The 21,795-nt window shown below is 31.2% G+C and overlaps 1 protein-coding gene across 1 annotated transcript; it reads left to right on the forward strand.

Moving 5' to 3' along the window:
• Nucleotides 1-264: 264 nt before the first annotated feature.
• Nucleotides 265-17,895, forward strand: LOC134239659 (receptor-type tyrosine-protein phosphatase epsilon-like). The gene is made up of 25 exons (XM_062721824.1): nucleotides 265-439; nucleotides 1,286-1,371; nucleotides 3,549-3,770; nucleotides 5,947-6,195; nucleotides 6,592-6,711; nucleotides 6,983-7,123; nucleotides 7,338-7,478; nucleotides 7,598-7,727; nucleotides 8,491-8,573; nucleotides 9,161-9,375; nucleotides 9,509-9,602; nucleotides 10,005-10,069; nucleotides 10,296-10,332; nucleotides 10,610-10,707; nucleotides 11,767-11,895; nucleotides 11,998-12,146; nucleotides 12,353-12,488; nucleotides 13,895-14,026; nucleotides 14,458-14,551; nucleotides 15,111-15,184; nucleotides 15,641-15,775; nucleotides 16,133-16,258; nucleotides 16,558-16,706; nucleotides 17,104-17,239; nucleotides 17,555-17,895. The coding sequence occupies exons 2-25, from the start codon at nucleotides 1,287-1,289 to the stop codon at nucleotides 17,693-17,695; spliced, it is 3,081 nt and encodes a 1,026-aa protein (XP_062577808.1). The 5' UTR covers nucleotides 265-439; nucleotide 1,286; the 3' UTR covers nucleotides 17,696-17,895.
• The last annotated feature ends 3,900 nt before the right edge of the window (nucleotides 17,896-21,795 follow it).

Genomic DNA, 21,795 nt, shown 5'->3' on the forward strand with positions numbered 1-21,795 from the left:
AGAAATTAACCTTATCAATTAACTGGCAACGAAATGAATGGCTAATTTCCGTAAATATCTAAAGATTTTTCATTGACTATAGAAACTTGAAATGACTGATTAAAATAAGTTAATTTTGTTCCTTTTCGAATAAAATTTAAGCATATTAAAAGATGAAAAAATATTATGTAAAAATCTTGAGAAATTTGGGAAGTTCCTTAAAACGAAACAGTTTGTTACCCACAATAAAATATTTTCACGTTTTTAATTCTTCTTTAATCCGGGAGAGAAGACAGTGTGTCAATACGTTGATGATGTACAGAGCTGGTACTTGGGTTTAGATAAACACTTCCGGTGACCAATGTCATTTTCCGCTCCATGTCATAGTGTGAGAAACAAGTTGAGATTACCTCATCATCATAAACTCTGTATGGACGTTAGTATGGTTTAAACGTGTAAGGTAAATTTTTTGGAATATGATGAATTAAAACCCGTGAAATGTTATGGATTCACCATGTCGAAAGTTGATGTATTTATTATTTTTTTTATATATAACTATTTAGAAAATGCATATGACTCATCAAACTTTCAAGAACTAGAAGAAAATAATCTTGTTGTGTAGAGATCTAAATGACGTGCTCTGTTTTCAAAAATAACAAAATTATCAAATTCTACAAGTACATGTACCTTATATTAACCTTACATTTAGTTTTTAGCAATTTTGTGTAATTGACATATAAAACTTAATAAATTTTGTGTTATTAAGAGGGTTAAAATCTTGATTTAAACTTATTTATCATTCCTAAAATTTGAAAAAAGTATTCTGTATTTTTAATTTATCATTCCTCAAATATTAAGTCACTATTATTACACAATTAAGGACCCTCGATACATCTGTGCAAAATGGTTTTGGGACTTAAAGAAAATTATGTTAAATAAAAGTGTGAATGTTGAGCTTATCGTTCTCATTTTCATTACATGGTTCATGACATTTACTCCATGGAAAAATGTTCAAACAGAACACAGTAGCAGTGATAAACCTATGGAGAAAAAAACATGAAAATAACATGTTCAAGTAATTTGTCTGGTTTTTAAAATGTTAAGAGAACTTGAACTGATAACCAGTTGAGTAACAAATGTAAACTTCTATTTATTGGAATTAAGATCTTAGGGCAGATCACTCTAACTGCAGAAAAATACCATAGAATCAGAACTTTATTGTGTGCAGTGTAAAGAGGGTTCTTTTAACTTGCAATAATGTCTATCTAGTGAAATAATTGTTTAAGAGCCTCCATCTTTTTTGTAGCATGCCAAGGACTGTTAAACAGAGATCGTCATCATTCCGAGCCCTGGTGTTTTACATTTTTCTGACAGAACAAGTCATTTCTTATGGTACGATTCATACCTTTTAATATAGAATTTTTTATTACAAGATGTATCATTTCTTATGGTACGATTCATATCTTTTAATATAGAATTTTTTATTACAAGATGTACCTAAAGGTAAAAAATATGTCTTTACATAATTACAGAAGAAAAAGTATTCATGATATTGATCTATCTTTTAATTTCATCAAGAAAACAAATAATCTGGAGCTTTTTGACTAAAAATAGTGAATTTTCCGATTGGCATTTGTCTGTCTGTCTATGACCGAGTCATAATTTTTATTTCTGCTTTAAGGAGATCGGATCCTCAGCCAGGAAGGATAACTCATTTATTATTTAATTTAAAAAAGTCTCAAAATGAAAGAATTTTCATTTCAATTATCTCAAAGTGATTTAAGGTTATTTAAAACGGTCTCATAATCAGATGATCATTTTACCCCATAGAAGTATTTAATATAAAAAAAAATAAATTAAAAAAAAATTTCAATGATTCCCTTTTATTTAGCCGAGTTTACCAGCGTTTATATGCATGAATATACAAGTAGAAATGATTTATGGTGTTTTGAAATAAAAAGAATTACTTTTATTTATTCATTACGCGACATAGAATAATTAATAAAAGGTATTTAAACTTACCATTTAAGTATAAATGTCGTGCCTTTCTTCAAATGCATGAAAACATACTTTCAAGTAGAAAATGCATGTTATGTTGCTTTATTCTCATTACCTAAAAAAAGATTAACTACTTTCCTCATTTATGAAGTATCAATAATTTCTGTACGTAAAACGCAATAACTTTGAGAAATCAGAGACATTTCTGTGAGCATTTTCAATTTTTCAATGCCTGAATTTGTGAACTTGAGATCTGACTTCAAAAATCCCCAAGAAAAGCAATGCCAAAGGGGAATTACAAAAAAACCCCCCATCCAAACAAACAAACAAACAAACAAATAAAAAAAGGCATACTGTTCATATTCATACATTGCTTGAAGCAACCTATTTACATGTGTACCAGGTATTTCCCGATTTTTTAGACTAGGATCAGGGATATAAATATGGGATTATAAGTGACTTTTAGGGGGCGTTAAATCAGTGACTTATATTTGTTTATTTGTTTGCCTAATTCAGACCTGCCTACCCTTTTCATTGCAAGGGTGTAATTTCAGTACATTTTTGGAGGAATTTCAGAGGTAAAAGCGTAATCAATCATGTTTTCCAATTTTTTTTCTTTACTATAATACTTTTTTTGAAACAACTGAAATTGTACATTACTAAATAAAGCTGGTATAACATTTTCTGAATTTTTCAAACCATCTATTGACAAAAAAGTGTTGTAAAATATCAGTATCCTATATCAAACTCAATTCAACCGTACACCCTTAATGGAGCATTTAATCAATTTGCATCAAATTACTTAATTGAAGGCTTGCGTTTGAATGCTATAACAAATCGTGTTCATTATAACATTGGTTTTTTTTTTATATCTTTTGAACACTCACATTTCTCTATCTTGTCTAAAGCAATGAAAAAAGAAACTTAATAGAGCATAAAAAATGGATGTACGTTTTTCAACATCGTTTAATACTAGTAGTTAAAGTAAGTAGTGCGTTCTCGTCTTCTTGCGTATCTTCGCCATACCAGTATACATGTAACTACTTGGTATATTACGTACATTATCGAACTGGTCCTCTATTCCTTTCTTTTACTAAAACTTCTCATTTCATTTCAACATGTCGTACTTTAACTCTAAATTTAGCCGTTCATAATGGAATTTTAACCAAAATATCAAAAGCGTAAAATAAATATGAGTGGCGTAATAGCGTAATTTTGTGATAAAAAGCGGAAGAATAACACCAAAAGCGGAAGGGTAGGCAGGTCTGCTAATTTCATTTTTGCAATACAAAGGAATATGAAAATTTTAACTTTATTAGGTATAATATATCCAGCCTTTTTCTTGGCGACTTTACTTTCGGTAATTTAGCAGATTCAATTGCGATATTTTTTCCTAAATTAAGAAGGTACTCAATATTGTACACTATTACAAGTTTTGAATTTACATAGTTAAAAAAATAAGTCGCAAAAGGTTAAATTTTGACACATGTAAGTATCATTCCCCTAAAGTATCACGTTTCTTGCCAAAGTATGTAAGAATGAGTTAACAATACTTTAAATCAATTTTGAAGATCCCCTAGTGATTCCAAACTTCAGTTCCGCCATATTGAGTTCCATACTTCCGGGAGGATACGAAGGAGTTAGAGCCGTGGACGGTAGACCCGACTTATTACAGGCGACACCTGGCGGATCCTGTTCTCATTCAGGCCTCGAACAAGGATTCGCCTGGCTTAGGATCGACCTGCGTAGAGTTTACAGTCTCTACCAAGTCCAGACCTGGTACCGAAACGATCGTAAGTTTGGCGGAAAATTTGAACTTCTTGTAAAAAGTATTTTGTTCCTTGAAATACTGCATTGTATGTCTTAAATATTAGGAATAAATGTGCTGTTTACTGAATTTTCAGTGATTTTATGTTACAACAGAATAAGTACTTCATGTCATCAATGCAACCTTTTTACAGAAAATATATTTTTTTTTGGCATAATTGGATGAACATATCCAGAAATTTGTTTTGCGAAAACGGAAAAAAATGTAATAATGATAATAGACAATAACATTTTTTAGCAGATGTGGAGTCCAGTTACATGTTTCTGAGTATTATACGTAATATCGCGAGTACCTCGCAGTTATCTAACTTACTACCGCTCTTTTGCGGGGGAGTCGAGAAAGCTCTAAATCTCGCAAGATTTCTGGGGCACATGACATTGTTTACAGTCGTGACATGATTCGACCAATTTCGTGCCGAAAGTACAATGCATTGCCAAGGATTGAACTCGAAATAGTAGATTGTCAAATAAGAAAAGTTTAGAATATTTTATCAGCTTTAAAATGTGACGATATTCAATGAAAATTTAATAAGAAGAGTCCACTTAGTTAAAAATATCGTTAAAAATGTTACCATTTTAGGATTAGCTCCTCTCTAAAATTGATTAAGCTGGTTCAGCGACTGTTTAGCAATGTATTCCACTAGGATTTTTTACTTAAAGGTACTTGGACACAGATTTGAAGTTATTATTATCTCTATAATATTACGACTTCTATATTTTAATAGCATTTCACATAAAAATTAATTAAAAATCTTATTTCATATAAAAGATATTAAAATTTCAAATTTTTGGCGGGTTTGATTGACACATCCCTGCACTTTCACAAAATTAATTTTATTTTTAATTCTTAGGAAAAGTGGCAATCTCGTTGTGTATTAAATGAAAAATATTATACTATAATCCAGAAAATTCAGAGTAGACACGTTCGAAAGTAAAACAAACACACAATGTATTGTCAGTCCGTGCAGTTGTGGTAAGCAGACTGTGACGGTTGAACGCACCCGGTGATTTCTAAATATAAACAATAACAGAACTCGAGCCATGTTTACAAAAACTGTGTACATAACACGAGTGTGCTCGATTTGCTATACTCTGTAAGCAACCCGTAGTTCGGAATGACAATACTTGTGAGGGACTTTTGCTTTCTAACATGTTGTACTTGGAATAAAACTATTTTTCTGGATAAAAGTTTTAATATTTCTCATTAATACACAACAAAATTGCCACTTTTTCTAAGGATTACGACTAAGGTTAAAATTTGTGAAAGTGCCAGGGTGTGTCAATCAAACCCGCCAAAAAATTTGAAGTTTTAATAGCTTTTAAATGAAATAAGACTTTTGATTAATTTTTGTGTGAAATACTTAAAAATATATAAGTTTAAATATTATAGAAAAAATATTGACTTCAAATCTGTGTCCAAGTACCTTTAATATCTGTCCTTATAAATTCTACAATGATCGATCTTGCATTGTATTCAATAGCATATTTGTCCCCATTCAACAGACGTTTCCTACCTCCATTGCGAAAGAGTTTCGCGAAGTTAAGTAATCGCGATATCAAGTACCACTGTATATTCCTAATTATACGCGAGGAATTAATTATCGAGTAATTTCGCGAGAAGCATCACTCGCGAAATAAAATTATTCGCTTTTATTTTTATGGTTCTAAAATCCATGTAAATTCTCTTGATCGACCGTCCATCGCGAATAATTATTCTCGCGAATTAACGGTAAACAGCCATTTGGCGATAATAAGTGCTCGCGAAAAATAAGGAATTTACAGTATATGTAGTTTTTCTTTCCATGTAAGTAGAAAAAAAACTTACTTATTTTTGTTAAATTGTTATGAAACAACAAACTGACTTCTTGATTGCAAACATAATATACATACTTGGTACATGCAGGACTACGTATATCCATATTTATTATTATCCTTATATCCCTATATTTACTATAGATTTAATTATCCCGGGATATGAAAATATAAAAGTACACGTCCTTATATGAACCAACATTTCAGGTACCGAAACACAATTCGAAGTTAGCAAGTCATGGTCAATATTACCGTACATAAGTTTATTATGCCTTTTTGGCATAATATGCCTTATGCCCTTTTTCTAAAACATTTTTATTTTCAATTTAGGAGGATCACCTCGGTTAAATACTGAAAGATTTCGTGGTTATATTATCGGCGTCACAAATGACTCATCATTAATCCCACCAAATGAAGTTTGCTTCCGGCATAACGCTGGCTTACAAACCATCATCCCGATCCCGACTTTTAACAATTGTACACGAGTCGCCAGGTACGTCTGGTTCTTCAAGAACGGTCCCGCATCGCCTGATGATTTTGGCCAAATCTTTCTAGAGATCTGTGAAGTTCAAATTTTGGGTATGTGATCATTTTTTTTTAATTAAACAAAGTTTTTGTCTAAGTCAAGTAACATTCATTTCATATTTTTTAATAAATTTTGTGATATTTTTTTTTCAAAGTTTGTAATTTTTCCTTTAACTTTTGTAGAATTTTTTGACTTTATATTAGATTATGAGAAAATACTTGCTAATTTGTTTTCTTTCCTGAGTATCAATTGCTCATTTTTATCTCGTTTGTTTAATCTTGTATTCTCAAAGAATTCTTAAAAAAAATATTTCTTAGCATCGGAATATATATTGCGTCATTTCAACTAAATAAAAAAATTTCATAAATTCGATCAAATTGATACAATAATTTCAGAAGTATCACATAAAAATACGTTGATGATTAAAATTTATACCTTTTTGGTTTAAGGTTGTGAGCTCAACCATTACGGAGAGAATTGCACGGAGTGTAGTTTCGGATGTGGAAATTGTGACATCATTTCCGGATGCACGTACTGTCTGCCTGGTCATCTGGAACCACCAGACTGCGGTATAACAATTAATTCAATTTTTATTATTTAACGTTTTTATACAAAAACAGGCAGCGACTATAAATATGAAACATAAATTATTTCATCCTTTCACTGAGGGTAAAGTTGGGAATAAAACCGTAGATAAAATATCAAACTTAAAGTTCCTCCTTATACAAGTAGTGTACTTTGTTATTATTCAGAGTGTGAACACCAATGGTTGTGTCTTGTGAGTATGTGTCTTACCATTCGTGTGAGTATTTACAAATGCCCTATTTCCTTCTGTTGTAGACTGTCCTTTTGGGAAATACGGCCTAGGTTGTACACAGAACTGTAGTGGTAACTGCGCCAATAACGAGAACTGTGATATACAGATAGGGGAATGTAGAAACGGGTGTCTGCCGGGATATCTGGGAAACGCCTGTGACCAGAGTAAGTCTGATTAAAATGAGAATAAAAGTAAGTATAAAGAGGGGATGAAAAAGGGCTAATACAAAGGAGTTTGGTTTAAGGAAGTATGTGCATGGAAAGAATAATAGAGGAGATGAAATAATAAAGCCAACGCTCGCTTCCAACTCTTGCAGCTTCAACCAACAATGTCTATCTAAACTTTTTCCGGAAATGACGTTTTATTTTGTCATACTAGGTTGTATGCCAGGATTTTATGGGAATATGTGTACAGAAAATTGTAGTAGGAATTGCCTGGATGACGATCCTTGTAACCATAGAGACGGGAGCTGTGACCGAGGCTGTGCTCCTGGATGGAGGGGGTTACGATGTAATCAAGGTAGGTGTAATTATGTCATAATTCCTAAAACTCTAGAAGAAATGATATAGTTTTTAAATTTAAACGTAGATTTTGTTTTAAATCTTTAAATAACCTGTACTTGAAGTTTTATTTAACAGAAATTGTAGTTAATCCGCGTGGTGCTTCCCCTTCCGGTCCAGAGGTATCCGGAAGTACTATAGCTGGAATTACAACCGGGGTACTCTTTGCTGTTATTATCGTTGGTGTTGCTGTTGTCCTTGTTAACAAGTAAGTATTTATTTCTTGTCATTTTCTCAAAAACCTTTTTTATATTTAAAAATGTAAATGAAAAAAAATACGTCGTCGAAAGAAACTGGTCCTTATTTTTGTGTCTTTGGTTGTCTTTAATGACTGTGTTCCAATTTTAGACATTTTTAGAAAAGCATGATAAAAATAAAGTCTCGCTTTTAGTTAATACAATTTACTTTTTTCAAAAATCTAAATTTTGCTTAGATAATTTGAATGAAAGGAAAATTGTTGAGTTTGCTAAACCATTATAAGTAGGTCAAAACATACAAATTAAGAAAATCAAACAATGTCTGGTATCTCAAACACTAGCAATACTTTTCTATTAATTTTTTTTGTTAAAAAGATTTGACCAAGCTCACAAAATTGTTTGTTTGCAGTTGCCAATCTATTAATTTTAAGTGTGTGTCTATAGGTATGATTTATTTTAGTTAGATTTTTGTTATATCAAGTTTTTGTTGGGTTACACATCAAAGAGATCTTCATATTGTTATAAAATGTTAATAAGCTCAACATGCTTTATGCTACTTTAATATTCATGTTATTAGCAAATACAAAAACAGAAAATTAAAAAAAATTAAAATTAAACAAGTTTATTTCTTTTCAAATAATGGCTGAAAAATTTGATCCGGGAGCAGTTTTTGGTGGTTCGGTAGGCAACTGCAAACAAACTGTTTTTCTTATTTTAAATCTTCTAGTCTCATTTTCTTATCAATTAACCTTCTCGTGAATTTGTCTTTACAAGGTTTCAGAAAAAGCAAACACCAGAGTACAAGGATTTCGTGTATCAACGAAGTCTAAAACGAAGTATCAAACTTAACAGAGGCGGTGAGTATGTCTTTTCTGCAATAAGGTTTCTTTTTCCAGACATGACGAGGAGTTCAAATTCATAGAAATGCGTTTTTTTCTTTCTGAAATTTAAATTTTTAGGGTGTGGAGATCGTTAATCATTACTTGAAATTTTAATAGTTAACAAGGGGTAGAAATGTTGAAAGGAAATCGTTAATTAAACCTGAGAATCTTGGTTTTATCAAAACCAAATGAAAATGTGTAGGTGCACAAAATGATTCGTTCATGTACATGCAAATTATTGATGAAAAAATCAAAGACGTTAAAAGCAAATGAAGACACAAACCTCATTTCTATAAATGTAGAAGTTCTGGGAAATAATTCCATAGATTGCAGGTTCAGAATGAGATCATTTTCAGTTAAATATTGACACATGCACCCACGTGCCTTGAATAAGACTGATATGTTATGTACGTAAAATAAAAACGTCTGAAGAAAACAATGAAAGCGCTTACGTTTTAACATTTTAACATTGATTACCGGACACTGAGATATTTATTTCATTTTGGATATATGTTATATGAAACAAACCTTGTTTGATTTATTTTCCGTGTTTCTATCTTCAGTCACTAACAGTTCCATTAAGCTGGTGGATGATACGCCTGAGGAACAGGAAGATCGTCAAAGCCAAGGCAGCAATACATCCTCCTTGTATTATAATACTAATATATCACATGACTCGTTTTATCTCGCCTCCAAACATATAAGAGTCGGTAGTATTTCTACTGTCATAAAAACCAAGTCAAGAGACAGTTTCAGAATTTTCCTAAAAGAATTCAAGGTATTGTTTTTATCAAAACCATCATATTCCTTTTTTCATTCTGCATATTGAAAAGTTCGAAGACACAGGTACATTCATTAGTGATTACACAGAAATGATTTTGATCGATATTTGCAATAATTGACAATAACAGGATATACCATATGGAGAACAGAGCAGTATTCCGTGCACAGTAGCCAAGGAACCCCGAAACAAATCCAGAAACAGATTCAAAACCACGTTTCCATGTAAGGGACTTTTTCATAGATATCGATTCATATTCTGCCCAAAGGAGAAATTAGTCAAAGAAAAAGAGAATAAAGTATAGACCAATCTCTTTTTGAAAAAAATATGCATTTTACTTTGGAACAGTTTTACAATGTTGAAAAAAACAAACAATATGAACTAGTTTTTAAAAATGTAATTAAGATTTATGCATGTAATACAAATTTTATGCATGTTTGTTACGTAGTCATCAAGATTTTTTCAAATTTAAATGATTTCCATTTTTGTATGGTCTTGAGATTTCACAAATAGAGTCTAAGAAAAAAAATTTCTAGCATTTGCCATTGTACATGTTGTATAACGATATAAAAGTTTTTCCCCTTGACAATATGCCACGTGTGTATTAGAATGTTATATTTCTGTAGATGACCATTCTCGTGTGATTCTTGAGTCTCCGGAGAACGACTACATCAACGCTAACTTTATAAGGGTAACACATGTACTAATTAAAACCAGAATCATATAATATTATTAACTTCAATTTCTAGTAAACTTCTATATCTTTGTCGTGCATACTAATACATGAATTTATCATTTTTTCATTTATATTCCTAGATATCTACGATCAATGTCAATATTGTTAAAGCTGATTTATTTCTTTGTTTTTATTATATCCTTTTTATCAAATTATAATTTTCCTTTCGTGTCTATTGTAGGACATAGATGGAAATAGAAGATATATTGCCTCACAAGGTTAAGCCCCAAAACTATTGCCTACAGAATAAAAAAAAATCATTTAAACATTCTCTACTTTCTATCTATAAGAAATGACTCAAATGAGGATCACTTTATCAATTGTTTTGTATCTGTTTCTAATACTGCTACGCTTACATTTTTCACGATTATTTGACCCATCAACGATATACATCTGCTGGTTAAGAGATCAATGTCTTCTCTGCTCCTGATTCGTATTGTTTGGTAAACTTTTGAGTTTGAATACTATTGGTAATCTCCATTATATTTCAATCAGGCCCAAAACCTAACACGGTGGCGGATCATTGGTTGATGATCTGGCAGGAGAACGTGACTGTTATCATCATGCTGACTAACTTAGTAGAAGGAGGCAAGGTATAATATGTCAACAGTGTATTAATGTCTTAAAAAATGTATGAATATCGATATTTGATACGATATATCCTGGTGAGCTTGAGATAAAAGATACAACAGAGTCTGACACCTCTGTTTCATACTTGGATATTTTACATGAAGAAGACGTTAATGGTTATCTAATAACCAAGCTACATGTATATGACAAACGTGATGACTTTATAACTTTTCTATTGTCAACTTCCCTTACTTATGGAGCAATACACCTTCATCACCTGTATGTGGAGTGTATATATCTCGGTTGATTCGATACGCAAGAGAATGCTCTACATATGAACCATTTCTAATACGAGGTAAATTATTGACAAGCAAGTTGGTGAAACAAGAATATCACCAATCTCGTTTAAAGTCATCATTTTGTAAATTCTACGGTCGATACAATGACCTTGTCCGCAAATACAATTTATCATCGAGATATGTGGTGACTGACGTTTTTCATACTTATTGTTAGTCCATTATTTATACACTGAATTGACGACAGATTTTTCCTTTATTTCCCAATCATGACAAGGAGCACATGCCGGGTGTGACCGGTCAGCAGGAGATGCTCACTCGTCCATGGCACCTGATCCCACCTTCGATGTTTCGAAGGTCCGTGTTTGCTATACTCCTATTTTGTATTGTTTTATGGACTTTGGTATTGGATACTGTTCGTTATCTCCATATCCTTCATGAAATAAAATATAATTGTTACTGATCATGCTGATAGTAATTATAAGTTATTTGCAGTGATGTTGGGATCCTGTTGGAGCACAGGATTCTATCATTTTAAATCTCAAGTGCTAGATAGTCTTTGAGAACTTAATTTTTATCCAAGACACTTCTTCTAAAAGACTCTTTATATAATCTCTAGCAATATATATGCATTTTCAAATAATTCTCTATTTATTTGCATCCTCATGTGAAAACAAAGGCAACAAAAAGCTAATAGGCTTCAAATTTGAAATTAATCTTTTAACACTCTGTTGGTCTACCCAGTTAGGAGTCTTTTCAGCTGATTAAATGTTATTGTCATTGTAGAAAAAATGTGATAAATACTGGCCAGACTTGGGAGAAGAAACAACGTACGGAAACATTGATGTTCGCTTATTGAAAGAAAAGCAATACGCTTATTACATCATCCGTCATCTTCAAGTGCGACGAAATTCCGTACGTACCATGTACTATATGCATTTGAAAGTACAATTCTAATTGGCAAATGCTTTATTTTTGCTAAATACATGTACAGAATGATGTATTACTCTTCAAAAGGAATCAACAACTAGGCACGTGATCCAAATGCACTACACTCATTGGCCAGATCATGGTGTCCCTGACCCCGTAGATTTGATGATCTTTCATAAACACGTGGCGCGGATCGAGGAAAAAAGCAAGAGTAGTTTTGTATTGGTCCATTGTAGGTAATTATGGTTCGACTTTCTATTCCGGATGTCTCTCTCATTTCATTAAAACATTTCAGTAATTTGTCATTTTCATCCACATTTCAATTCTAGTATTTTTGCATTTTATACCTTAATGTTGTTTTTTGCGTTTTGGTATATTTTTGCATTATTCTGTATTTTAGTTACAGTGTATAATATTCTGATGTTTTTTTTCTATATTGTAGTGCAGGTATTGGGCGCACTGGGACCTTCCTGGCGTTAAATGAGTTGTATCGCTGTGGTTCTTCAAATGGAACATTTAACGCTGTAGACTACGTTAAAATGATGAGAGAAGATCGCATGAATATGATACAAAATGTGGTAAGGTAGAATTGTATAACTAATCGAAAAATATCAATTAATTTGTGAGAAATGGATTAAGATTCCAAGTGTTACTTTCATTTAATAACATTCTTAACATTTATAGAATGGACAATATATTATATATGTGATGTGCTAAAACAATTTAAATTTTGAAGTATCTGAAATCACGACATTTGTATTAATTAAATCATACCAAAACTAAAATATTATTATTATATAATTTAATTTTATTTGTAACACGTCATTTGATAGGATAAATGATTTTATCTATTTTGTATAACATAACTTGCCTACGTCACAATGAGTTACGTCAAAAAACGTATTACTCCGCTTTACGTTTCTTTTGATCAATTTGAAGCCTTATTCTGGGGGAAAATTGTCTTATTGTCTACTCTGAAATTAAATTATAAGGAATGAAGCTTATTTCAACTTATATTATACGATATACGATATAACAAAACTTGGGGCAGTTTACACTTTTTATAAACCGCTTCGCGGTTTATAAAGCGTAAACTGCCCCAAGTTATGTTATATCGTATAATATAAGTCGAAGTAAGCTTGATTGATTAATGAATAATTTAATTGTTATCGTGTCACGTCAGGTGACTTGGTAAAATATTTAATCCATTTCGTATAACATAAGTTGCCTACGTCACAATGAGCTATTTCAAAAACGTATTACTTGACCTTACATTTAAAATATACTCAATTTGAAGGCCCGATTTAAAGCCTTTTCTAGAGAAAATTAGTCTTTTTATCTACAATGAAATTAAATTATAAAGAATGAAGCTTATTTCAACTTATGTTATACGATATAACATAACTTGGGACAATTTACGCGTTTTTAAAAACTGCGAGGCATAAAAAGCCTAAACTGCCCCAAGTTATGTTATATCGTATAGCACAAATTAAAATGAGTACTGTAAAAACATGCATATGGTGTATCAAAGTGTGGATACATTGTACTATTAAAATTATAAAATATACGCAAACTATGGGTATAAATATTGATGTCCGTTAAGGAAGAGATACAAAATATGAACATTATAAGTCTTAAATATTTCTACGACAGAACCACGCAACAATTTTATGTAAAAGAAGTCATTGGAAGTTATAGTTCTTAAAATATGCTAGATCTTATGATATGTTTAACTTGTATTTAAATAACACAGATTTATAAAAGCTGTCAGTTATTTCACATTAAGTAATATATGAAACTTTACTATTATATGGTTTAAAATGAAAAAAAATTATTGTATTTACACTCAATACGACATTTATGACGTTTAAATTATCTTTCAAAAAAATAGTAAAAGAAAAACATCTATAATGACAGTTCCGCCCACTCCATATCCGTATCCAGACTGAAACATTATACTCATGAAGAAGGTCTTATATTTCAGGACCAATACGTCTGTCTTCATTTTGCATTGAACGAATCATTCAAAGGGAAACAAGTGGTGAAGGATAAGGTATCTTTCTTAAAGAAACAAAGAGAAGATCCGAGTGGTTCCGAACTGACATCAGAATTCGAAGTAAGCATAGAGAATTGTTGAACAATTATATAAAACTACTGCCAGAGTAAGAGGAGAAGACAGACGGACGAGCGAAAGCAAGGGCAGCGGGAGAGGAGAGATGAAGTCTTTTTTTATATAAATTGAAAGCGTAATAGGAATAGCATTATAAAAACCTTGTAGTGACATCAATCCAGTGTTCCTTTAGAGAATGATTCCAAAGAAAGTCAAATTTGGTTTAAGAAACCCACCATCAAGAATTTGTTTTACAAGCATGAATGCAATGATGATTTACTGGCTAGTAAAAGGCTACCTATTATAAGCCTTAAAAAAATTGGGAAAAAAGAAAATTTTTTAAGTACAGGGTATATTTAGGAAATGTATAAATATTAAGTCAAACCAGATTTTTCAAATTAAAGTTTGTGATTTACGAGTCATTTTTTTTTCTAAAGGAGCTTCTGTCCACTAAAAAGAAATATCTAGAAGCTGACATGGAGTCTGGATTGTCACACAAAGAGCTGAACTACACAAAGGAGGTTCTACCAGGTTATTATCATTCCTACTATCAAGCTTATTTAGAAGTGAATTAAACCTCCATGGAATGCAAAGTTGTATTGTGAATTAATTGGCTTAATTTTAATGTTACATGAGTACTAAGATATTCCACCTAAACAGCATCAATTTCAATGAAATTGAATATTCAGTATTTAAGAGGTGGGTGCTGGACTCTTCCATTTATTCGAATAAAATTCCTGCTACAAGTAAAATGAGTTCTTCTTTCTGTCATCATCTTTCCTGAAAAATTATCTCGAAATGTCTTGTTCAAAGAAAGAGTTTTCGTTTGATATTCTATTTCAAACGATTTAATGTACATTTCCACCATATAATTTATTGATATAATAAAATTTCTATTTCATAAAAACATTCATTTCCGTGCACCTCAATTCAATTTTTGTTTTGTAATTAATGCCTAATCAACAAATGATAGAAGAGCATGTCTGTTATTAAAGATTTTACTTAATATAATTGAGACTTGCTTATTTTGAATAAACAAATTAGTTACATAAACCTGATAAAATGTATTAATTGATGAGACGTGGTTTAGTTGACAGGTACAAGGTGGCCCTTTCCTCGTATGTTGAAGGACGAACTTATTACTACAACGCTGTCTTCGTGTCTGTGAGTACAACTCAATGACTCTATGTGAGGGTTCAATACAACACAAAGTAGTTTTACTTTTATTCTTGATTTATTTGGTAAAATTAACAATGATTTTAATATATCACGTGTCTCAAATATCTGTTTTGTGTTTCCTTGTAGATCATCTATATAAAACGTGCTGTAACTTTGAGACTTCTTAATTAATTAATTTGTAATTATTTCAAGCCTTTTCCAAAATTTACATTCTAAAACTTACATTATCAGAAATTAAAATTGCTTTTAAGTTGGAATCTGGAGAAAACCTCCTTGGAAAGTTTTCAAAAGTGCCTGGACATGAATGTAATACTTTTTTGTGAGAACTTATTTATAAATTGATGAAAAAAACAACATACATGTATTATTGGAGAGTGTGTCTTAACATTTAAAGAAGTTGTACTCACCTGCATGAAGGGCTTGATGTATCTTCCCTTTCAGTCTTTCTGTGATAACAACGCCCTGTTTGCCGCCCAGTACCCCGTGGAGGGTCAGGCCATAGATTTCCTCCGACTTCTGGTGGACCACGAATCCAACACTCTCGTATCTATCAACCCTCTCAAGGATATACCATCGGTATGCTAGACCAGTTACAGGATTTATATTCAAAGGGTTTTAAAATTGATAACATTTAATTTAACTCTGCTGAAGTCTGGACAAATTAGACAGAGAGTCCTTAGTACACACATTTACTGTCCTAAATGTTTTTTTATTCACTGTAAATATGTTCCATACAAATTATAGATGATTCCTGGATTATGGTACTTATAGATCTCTGGACGAATAAGATGGATCTAGTGCAAAAAAAAACACATTTGGAAAATTTTATACATAAGCTACAGAAATTGTAGAAAACTGAAAAAAGAGAGCAGACCTCTGTTAAATTTTAACCCATTTTAAGTAAATAAAACTGTGTTTTCTTTTCTTTTGTAGTCACGGGAATGGCTCCCTAAAGACGAAAACTCAATCAATGTTGAATCATATACGGTTACCAAGACATCCTCCTCGACAATAACACCTTCTGTCCAAAAAACTGATATACTGATAAAGAATGATGAGGTTAATAAAACTTTATAAAACTTCCTTTTTTGTTTAAACTTGTTATTAATGTAATGATAAAGGTAAATTATAATAAAGAAATGATTAAAGATTGTTTTCATTTCATTAAAAAAAATTTCCTAACAAAACTTACTACCAATTTTACATTTTTTTATAGCAATGCACATGTATTATTGAAATGTATATGGGTCCTAATTGTTTTTAAAATAATGCGTTAAACATGTATCTTCTTTTTGAATTGCATGTTTATATCTTGTATTTAGTGTAAAATATTAAAATAAATGTTCTGTTTTTTCCAGTCTGAGACACAGGAAGTTAGTATATACGAATTAACCACATGGAAAATGAATGACGTCATACCACGTGATCTTCAAATGGTTGCAGATGTCATTTATCACGTGATGAAGAGAAATAAATTGTCAAAAAATCCAATAACCATTGTATCAAAGTATGAAAAAACAAAGATTACAGGAAATATAGACTCATATAATGATGTTTGTTCAGAACATTTCTTTCATCTGTCAGTCTGTTTTACTGTATCTCTCTTTATCTGACATATTTAAAAGAAGCCTATAACTGCAACTTTTAGATTTGTTTTTAATTCTGTATTTACTTATTTCCTGGAAGATAAACTTATTTTCCACCATAAATTTCAAATTTTGCTATTTTTCTATCATTAATATGTCATGTCATGGGTTTTAAGAGAATCACTGATTTTAAGGTCATTTTCTTTATACATGTATTAAGTGTATGTATTAATTGCTTGAACATAATTAGTTTCTTTACAGCAAATAACATAAGTTTTTGAGTTAAAAGATACTTTGACAAAAAATTATTTTAAACAGAGATGGTGCAACAGGTTGTGGTCTGTTCTGTGCAGTGTACAATGCCCTTCAACAATTACGTCAGGATGACGAAGTAGACATGTTTACTATAGTCAGACAGTTACAGATCCGAAGACCGGAAATGATCTCATCAAAGGTTAGCATAGTCTGCCAGCTAGAGATCCGTAGACCGTGGAAGGTTCAGATACAAAATCTAAAAAAGAAGGAATTTTGATAATTCAATACTAGTATTTAAATTGATTCTCTTTACCGCTTGAACTATCAGCAAAATAATATTATTTAACTTTAACATCACAACTTGGCAGATACATCATTCACTTTTACGATATTAAGATTTAATTAATCTTGAAAGACGTTTTTAGAGAATGGTTTGTGTTGTTTTGACAGTTGTTTTTGCATTATAGTTGTTTATCTAAAATGATTAAATAAGATAAAGATATTCCGTTTGTAGGAGGATTATACAGCCTGTCATAAGATTGCTGCGTCAACTCTAGAGGATTATCCGAATGAACCTGGTGATGAAAGCGTCCCAGAAATAGAGGAAACATCACGTGGTTATTACTGCAACGTAGATATAGTTTATAGTAATTGATAGAATGTGTGCCAATGTGTGACATGTGACTTCTATGAGCATCGTATAATCTGTTTCTGGTGTTTTTGATATGCTCAAATAATTCACGTTATTTTTAAGCATCAATCGCGTATTGAGTTAAAAAATTGTATTGAAGAAAATAACATGAATAATGAAAAACCATGTACACCTGTGTTTGCATTGGTAAATAACTAAGTGAGTAACTTATTAAAGCTGTTGAAATTACATCTTGGAATCTCATTCGTGATATCAGAAAAGGTTGAGAACAAAAGGAAGAAATCACTGCATGAGTCATCATAAAAATAATATAATTTGCTTGTACATAATAGAAATTTTATCACGGCCTGATTTAGTACAACGAAGTGAATTTAAATTGGAATATAATCTTCATGATGACTAAATAATATGAATTAAAGTTTCAAATTGACCGTATTTTGGTTTTCGTTTTAAACAATTATAATTTACAGCTCAAGGATTTATCAAATAGAATTTTCCCTTTGAAGTAAATTAATATTGATTTACAATATCTGCCTGTTTCAATGAACATGAATATGCACTCGATCTAATTTTTGTTAGCTGTGATCTCTCATGTTACTTTCTTAGGGGAAACTTTAATTAATTAAGTATTGTCAGTAAGTCTTTAGATTGAAACTAAGAACTCTTTTCTGAGAAATACATTTAGGTTCCCGATTTAAAATGTAATCAAACTTCATAAGATAATTTTTTTATCGAAAAAGAAATTTAAGTATTTAAATATATTAAGCTATTTATTTTTTAAGAATTAAGTGATTTGCATCTATGATAAATGCACCTGCGTATAAATACAGGGTGTAAAGCAGTAGCCTGTCATACAATTTCTGACGACTAAGACTAAACCCCCCCCCCTCCCATTCTACAACAAATATCTAAAAATTTAAACTTATTATTTAATAATAACATTTTAAATAATTATTCAGAGAAAAAATAATCTTTTTTGATTATTAAATTAAAAATGAAAGAGAAGAAAGAAAGTGGGCGCTTTAGATGGCGATTCGGCAGGAATGGTGGGTCATAAAAAGAATAAAAATTTATCATTGATTTATACATTTTTTCAAAACCTAGCCAAAGACTGTGTTATAGGTGAATGTAAAATGGGTAAATATTCATTTAAATATGTTTGGTTTTATTTGAATATGCCCCTGAATAAAGCCATACGAGTCAAATGATGCAAAAATTGACTCTTTTACAACCATTTTTCATTTATTTTGTTGTTTCTGGGTCTTCTCTCCGTGAATTTTAAATGCGTTATCAGTGTATTTTTAACCGTAAAATTTATTCCAGTTGTTTAAAAAATGGAGAGACGACCCAGAAATACCAAAATCTAAACTTTTTCAATTTATTTTCTGGTAGAAAATTGACTAAGTCCAATTATATAACGCTTTGGCTTTAAATAATGATTTAAATACTAGCTATAGATAGTGCTCCGCGGTAGCTACATTGGTTTGTCGCTGGATTCGAGCAATATCAACGCAGCATTTTAGGTTCGAATACAATGATTTTTATTTTATTTTGTTTTATTTTATTTTTGCTTATAATTTTTGAATTGGTAGTAAAAATATTCCTTGAATAAAGTTTCAAAATTATGTTTTATAAATTATTTTACATTAATTGTTTTATATTTCAATGCGTTCACATTTTGCCATTTATAGTGCTAACGTTCCCAGACAGAAATAAACATTGAGAACTTGTAACTACAAAGTTACACCTGATGAAAAAATATTGAATATACATGTATATATAAAAAAAAAAAACCAGCAACTTCGATCGTTCTATTACATTCATTATTTTCAGTGCATTTGAAAAATGAGCACAAAAATTATTTAGTGTTAGACTTCTATTATATTCTACTAAATGTATCCAGCATAGATAATTTATCTTTCATGACACCTTTTAATATTTAAAAAAAAAATTATTTACAAATAAACAAACATAAGACAGAAATCCATTCCCATGAAGTTTCTAGGTTCATTGTATGATATGTATTAAAACTACTTGGTTCTTGGACATTTAAGGCCGGTATACACGATGAGATCTGTAGTACGATACAAGTATTATAATACTTTTATATTATAATACTTCCTTGTACACACGCTAATACATATCTTATAAGATTGTAAATAAACTATGTATTCCCACGTGTTTTACCCCGCCATATTTCTCTCTCTGTCAAAGTAATCAAAATGAAGGATGAAGATCTGATAGCAGTGTCTATCATCGTACTATGAACTGCTTTATATATTCCACAAGTCCTTTTCCCCTTCCCATTAAGCCACGAGTTTTTCGATGTCTTTTCTTGTAAAGTCTATCATTATTATTTACCGTGTGCTTATTTTTAGTAATGATAAAAATAGGATGACCCCTAATATCATTACATTTCATTGGTTGAAAGTGATAGGTAAGTTAAGATTTGTATTAGGAAATAGAGCATTGCTCTATTCTTAATACAGTTTTATAAGATTCGAAAAATCTTATGATACACTGTATTAAGAGTGTATACTATGGAACGCCAAATTAACATATATTCAAATATTTGTACCTATCTTCAAATAATTGCACCTATCTTTAAATAATTGCACCTATCTTCAAATGAATTGAAGATAGGTACAATTGAATTAAAGATAGGTACAATTAAATTGAAGATAGGTATAAATAATTATACCTATCTCTAAATAATTATACCTAGGTACAAATGAATTGTACCTATCTTTAATAGAATTACACCTATCTTCAATTCAATTAAAGATAGGTTCAATTGAATTATACCTATCTCTAATTCATTTGAAGATAGGTATAATCGATTTAAAGATAGGTACAATTGATTTGAAGATAGGTTCAATTAAGACATATCCACAAAGGAATTGAAGATAGGTACAATTCAATTATACCTAGGTTCAATTCGTTTTATGTTGTTGGTAAATAATGAACGCTCCCTTGGAGACAATATTGAGTATGGAGGGAAACGCACAGAAACTACAGAGCGACGACAACAAGGATGAAAGGAGAAATAAAGGTTAATTCAAAATGTGCAGAAAGCATCATATACTTATAAAAATACACATGTACATCATGTAAGTTTATCTTGTATTGCAGCCAGATGAAGATTCCGATAAACTTTCGCGCCAGTTGTGACGTATCGGAAATGACCTATGATGAAGGGAGTAGTTGTTATTGCCAATATCTTAATAATTAAAGATAGGTTCAATTCAATTGTACCTATCTTTAAATCAATTATACCTATCTTCAATTCATTGCATTTGTACCTATCTTCAATTCAATTGTACCTATCTTCACATGAATTAAAGATAGGTATAATTGAATGGTACCTATCTTTAATTCATTTGAAGATAGGTACAATTCATTTGAAGATAGGTACAATTCAATTGAAGATAGGTACAATTATTTGAAGATAGGTACAAATATTTGAATATATGTTAATTTGGCGTTCCATAGTTCCATAGTATACACAGTAAGATTTTGTATTATAATACAAATCTTATAATACAAATCTTACCGTGTATACCGGCCTTAAATCTGAATTGTTTCGTGTCAATGATTCCTGCCGACTGCCCATCTAGTGCGCCCACTTTCTTTTAGTCTTGGTCGAAAGAATTTTTTAAAGGGCCACAGCTGCTTTTGGTTCACCGATATTTTTTATGCCGCAGAACATTAATTAATCGTATGCCTGCATAATTATCTATGTAGTATAAGATAATGACTACAAGTCAGAGATAACCGATCATTAACTTCATGATATCTTATGAATGGATTCATCCCCTATCAACAATACACCAGGTACATTGAATATTACGTAATTCTGTATACGCTTCCATGCATCGGCTGGCGCACTGGTCGATAAAATACGGCGTATACAGAACAACAAAGAGCGTCCGACCGAGAAAAAGAAACAACTCGGCTCTCCGTGGTCACTGTACGGGGGAAACGGGGGATTATAGATTAAAACATATGTGTATAATATCGACATTAGGTCTAACAAAGAGTGTCGGTCAATGCTCTACATGTATCGAGTGTACATAGTGTACTAGTTGGTTAACAATACTTTG

The sequence above is a fragment of the Saccostrea cucullata genome, unplaced genomic scaffold (assembly GCF_032062105.1).
Source record: "Saccostrea cucullata isolate Sc308-1 unplaced genomic scaffold, CSIRO_AGI_Scuc_v1 ctg1134, whole genome shotgun sequence".
In the NCBI taxonomy this organism is placed as follows: Eukaryota; Metazoa; Mollusca; class Bivalvia; order Ostreida; family Ostreidae; genus Saccostrea; species Saccostrea cuccullata.

What these genes read in the sequence shown, in the direction of transcription:
- LOC134239659 (XM_062721824.1), top strand. Translation starts at nt 1,287, where the DNA reads ATGCCAAGGACTGTTAAACAGAGATCGTCATCATTCCGAGCCCTGGTG. An exon ending in GCTGTTGTCCTTGTTAACAA is followed by an intron (nt 7,728 to 8,490) that starts GTAAGTATTTAT and finishes TGTCTTTACAAG; the next exon opens with GTTTCAGAAAAAGCAAACAC. An exon ending in TGAATATGATACAAAATGTG is followed by an intron (nt 12,489 to 13,894) that starts GTAAGGTAGAAT and finishes CTTATATTTCAG; the next exon opens with GACCAATACGTCTGTCTTCA.